Genomic DNA, 5,043 nt, shown 5'->3' with positions numbered 1-5,043 from the left:
ACATTCTACGAACTTAAAAAGGGAAGCAAACTTAGAATCAAGCCCAAGTTTGAGGTTTGGTTTGATGTATCTTTCCGTTGGTTCTTGCTGGTTTTAGTGAGAAGCTCTGTCCACATACCTGCCCATGAGCTTCTGGGTTGTAGAGACTTTTGTTCCTTCTCTAAAGCAAAGTCACAAGTCTTCCAAACCAAAGTCACACAGGAAAGAGACTTTCTTTCAAAACACATTTTTATTAAGATGAAGCAACAAAGCAGCAGCCCAGGAAAGAGTTATAACCCAAAATAAAATTTTAAAAGCAGAAGCACGGGGTTTTCACAGATTTCTGTCGGGAGGCTTGTGGTCCTTTGATGCTGATAAGAATCCCTGCCTTAGCCAAGCACAGTGGCTCATGCCTGTAATCCCAGGTACTCTGGAGGCTGAGGCAGGAGGATCGTAAGTTCGAGGTCAGCCTGGACAACTTAGTGAGGCATCATCTCAAAATAAAATTAGAAAAAGGGTTGGGGATGTGGTTCAGTGGTAGAGTGCTGTGCCTGGCATGTGTGTGACCCTGGATTTAGTCCTCAGTATTAAAAGAAAAGAAAAGAAAAGAAAATCCCTAACCTTTACCCCTCTCTGGGCTGAGCAGCTGCGGAGTAAGAGATAATGGGGTGGCTACTTAGGGGCTCATAACCACAGGGAGATCACTTCTGTGTCTCAGTTTCTTTCTTTCTTTCTTTCTATCAGGAATTGAACTACTTAGAGGCACTAAATTACTGAGCCATATTCCCTGTCCTTTTATGTATTTTATTTAGAAACAGGGTCTCACTGAGTTGCTTAGTGCCTCTCTAAGTTGCTGAGGCTGGCTTTGAACTCTCGATCCTCCTGTCTCAGCTTCCCGAGCTGCTGGGATTACAGGCATGCACCAACACACCCGGCTTCAATTTCTTTATATATAAAATGTATTCAGGGAATAAGTCATAGTATTGAGCACTTATTGGCAGACATAGAGCTTCGTGATTCATATGTGCTTCTTCATGCACTCATTCAACAATTATTTTTTGAGCACTTACTATGTGCAGGTGTTCTTCTAGGCACTGGGGACATAACGGTGAATAAAGTCCTTGTGCTTCAGGATTGAATTCATTGAATCTGCCCAATGACCCTTTGAAGGTCGTTATTAAAAAAAATATTTTCTTTTTAGTTGTAGTTGAACACAATACCTTTATTTATTTATTTATTTATGTGGTGCTGAGGATCGAACCCAGCACCTTGCACATGCTAGGTGAGTGCTCTACCACTGAGCCACAACCCCAGCCCCCGAAGGTCATTATTATTGTTAACCCTGTTTGACAGATGAGGAAATTGAAGTTGAAAGCAGTTTAAAATCTGCCCCAGAATCACATGTTTACGAAGTAGCTGAGTTGGGATTCAAAATTAGATCCGTCAGACTCTCTACAGATTGTTCCTTTGATTGCCAGGCTGTGCAGTGCCTCTGAAGAAGAAAGTAATAAGCCAGTCTCCCCCGGGTCTTTTCAGGCTAAAGAACTAAATGTTGGCAAAGTCCATAAGTGGGGAGACTACCCTGGGAATTAGAGCCGGTGTAAGTGGAGAAATAGAGAATTACTTTCACCACTTTGTGGCTTGGGAATAGAGCTGAGTTTGGCCTGGATTCCCTTCCCTTAACTCAAGGGAGGAGCAGCCTGTCATTTCACAGAATCATCTGGTTTTGAGGGTTCCAGAAGCCTATTTGGAAACACCTTATGCACAAGCGAGACCCACCGTGAGAGAAAAACTGTGATGTTTGCATGGTCTAGAAACGATTTTCAGTGAAAGGGTGAGGGTCTTACACATTGCTGCTGCTCCCCAAACTGCTGTCACGCAAGAGTACAGTAATAACCCTCCAGGCACAAGGGACGCAGATGTCCGATACTAAATTCAAATTCAGTAAATATTTGAAGAAGAAAGAAAGAATGATTTCAATCCACACGTACATAACAAGCAGTCAAAAGCACTTATGCTGGATTTAGCACATGCGAAAGGACAGCAGGCTTTCAAACTCTCAGCAAGCCCTGGGGAAACCAGGGAAGGTGCCTGTCCTTTAGCACCTTCTTGGGCTACCTGGAAGTCAAGACATTGACAAAGAAATGTACAGAGGGGCCCAAAAGGAGATGAAAATCATCAGAACCAAGACATCCTGATTTTTTTTTTTAAAGAGAGAGAGAGAGAGAGAGAATTTTTAATATTTATTTTTTTTAGTTCTTGGCAGACACAACATCTTTGTATGTGGTGCTGAGGATCGAACCCGGGCCGCACGCATGCCAGGCGAGCGCGCTACCACTTGAGCCACATCCCCAGCCCGACATCCTGATTTAAAGAGCCTCTCTCAGCCTAAAATAAAAGTTCAGTTCCTTTTATTTTATTTATTGACTTAGTTCAGTTCCTTTTTTTCAAAATAAGTAAGGGTTTAAGGTCAAAGAATAGGAAATATCGATACATCATTAAGTTCAATAACTCCCCCCCCCCCAGAGCAAGAACATGACCCAGTAAAGATTCATACCTGTATCCTCATCTGTTTAAAATTACACAGGAGCTGAGCAATTCCTAACCAACACACATGCCCATCCTGTCCCCTATCACTGTAATCACGTTGCTGGCCTGTTTGTATTAGTGCCATTCAACACACTTGGAGGTCCCCCTGAACATCTGGCTGGCTTTGGACACTATTTGCCACGCTGCTGCAACTCTTACGACAGAGGTCAGAAGTTGGCATCTCCTCCATCCTCTGTGACTTTGAGGGTCCTGGCTGCTTGGGTCTCAAATGATGGATTTTAAGCTTGGTATAGAATTTGGGAAATGAGGGGCTTGAAAAATAATACACCAGGGGGTCCAGCACGCTGTTCATGTAGGTGAAGCTGAGGGTGACGTGGAGGGCCACATGGACAGATGCGTTGCAGGCACTGGAGGGCAACGTCCAGACGAAGTACAGTCTGGCCAGGACGCTGGGCAAATAGCAAGTGACGAAGACACTGGCCACCACCATGATGAAGTGGATAGCCTTCCTCATCCGAGCCTGTCTGGCCAGCTGCTGCCGCTGCTTCAGGCTCCAGATCACCTTGAAGGAACAGAACCCGATGAGGCCCAGAGGCAGGAAGAACTCCAGTTGGAACATGATGTCGTGCCAGCCGTTTGCTGACTCCATGATGAAGCTCTCACAAGACGTGGCATTCTTCTGCAGACACAGGTGGCTCTCCGTCAAAAGATGCAGAGTTCCCAAGATGACCAAGGTCCAAAGGACGCAGACGGTGCCAGCTGCGGTCCGGTTCGAGATGGTGTTCACCATATGGTGGGGGTGGACCACTTTGAAATACCTGTCCACGGCCACCACTGTCAGGAAGACGATGCTCCCGGCTCTGTTCATGGCCAGCATGAACAGCACCAGGCGACAGGAAAGATCCTGAAAGGCCCAGTTTCTGTCTCTGAGGTAGTAGTCTGTCCGGAAGGGTAGGCAGATCATGAGGAGGAAATCAGCCACGGCCAAGTTGAAAAGGTAAATGGTGCTCGGCTTCCAGGTCTTCATGTGGAAGCAGAAACCACACAGAGCAATCCCATTGCCCAGGGCGCCGAGCACGAAGGCCAGGATGAGCAGGGGTGGCATCACCTGAGAGATGAGGTCCCCCTCAAGGATGCAGCATGACTTGTTGTCCATAGTGCAGGGAGGACAGGTGTCCGGGGTGCCCAGTGGCCCCTGGAGTCCCCACCAAGGCACAGGTGCTTATCTGTGTGCTACCACTGACCCAGTGGCTGTGCCTTCAACCTCATCACCTTGACAATCAGTCACCGCACCCAGGGGTAGATGGGGCTACCACACCCGGAGGAGAAATCAGCCAGGAAACGAAAGCCACAGGGAGGTCCTTTCTAAGAAGCTGGGGTTACAAGCCGCTTGTCTTCCAGAGAGGTGAAGCCTGTAGCTCGGCCAGACTCCGAGATGCATGCGATATCTTGTAGGTGGGAAGTGGCCAGAGGGTCCCATGAGATTCGTGCTGCAGAGGAGTTACTGAGTGCAGCCCCAGAAGAATTTTCATACTCGGCTTCCTCTTTCTCCTGCGACTCACTCTGTCCTGGAGAGCTCACAGTACTGGCCCAGAAGGCAGGGACACGCTTGTTTGTCCTCCCTCCTGGTGGAGAAATACAAACATTTCCTGGAGTCAGTCTGAGCCTCTGCCATTGCTTTCCTCCCCTAACCTTTGCCTGACTGCCCCGTCCTCTCCTCCATCCCGTGGGACACTCCAGGCCATGCCAGAGAGGGGAGGCTCTGCTCTGCAGTTGCTCGGAGGCACTTCCTGTGCCCACTCCCAAAAACAGCACTCAAAAATTGGGAGGGTCTATACAGAAAAAAAAAAAGGTCTAAACATATGACATTTGTTGGGTGTTAGAAAAATTCTTTGGAGGGGGTCACTCTCCCTCCCCTTCTTCCCCACGTCCCTACCCTTTGCTTGCTTCTGTGAAGCCAAGTGACCAGTTGCACAACCAGCAAGACCATGAAATGGACCTGAAGCCCACTTCCATGTCTGTCTCCAGGAGACGCCTCTGTGGAGCCAGACTTGGCTCTGAGCTTAGTCGCTCAGAAGAGCCAAATGCCATGATATGAATGTCTTTTATTTTAATTATTGCTGAGCCTGTGGGTGTGGGAGCACGGGGACCAGGGGAGTTGGTCAAGGATCTATCTCTAAAATCATCTTGGGTAAAATTAGACTGCGCTGAGAAACTGGAGTCTTTGCCGAAATTTCCTGCCCTTTGACTTTAGGGATTATCTCTCTGCCCTGTGCCTTTCTGCTCCCCATTTAGGAAAGGGGGTGGGTGTGGGATTGGAGGGTACATTGGAAGAATGCAAGCAGCTTCTTCCAGAGGTTAGCAGAGAGCTACATTTTGCAACTGAATACCAAGAGCTTCCTCCCTCCTGGACTTGGAAACTTGGACTTTCCTGGCTGGTTCCTCTTCCTCTAGCCTGTTCTCTCTAATCCTTCTCCCGTATCTGTCGACGCGGCAGATGGGTGGCCTGTGGGC

The 5,043-nt window shown here is 47.9% G+C and overlaps 1 protein-coding gene across 1 annotated transcript; it reads right to left on the bottom strand.

The window, feature by feature from the left end:
• Positions 1–210: 210 nt before the first annotated feature.
• Positions 211–4,161, bottom strand: Hcar1 (hydroxycarboxylic acid receptor 1). Its single transcript, XM_027921365.2, has one exon. It carries the CDS (start codon positions 3,683–3,685, stop codon positions 2,654–2,656), a length of 1,032 nt encoding a protein of 343 aa, XP_027777166.1. The 5' UTR covers positions 3,686–4,161; the 3' UTR covers positions 211–2,653.
• Positions 4,162–5,043: the final 882 nt, after the last annotated feature.

Source organism: Marmota flaviventris, chromosome 1 (assembly GCF_047511675.1).
Source record: "Marmota flaviventris isolate mMarFla1 chromosome 1, mMarFla1.hap1, whole genome shotgun sequence".
Classification (NCBI taxonomy): Eukaryota; Metazoa; Chordata; class Mammalia; order Rodentia; family Sciuridae; genus Marmota; species Marmota flaviventris.
The sequence above is the reverse complement of the archived record's forward strand: the minus strand, read 5'-3'. Positions and strand labels throughout refer to the sequence as shown.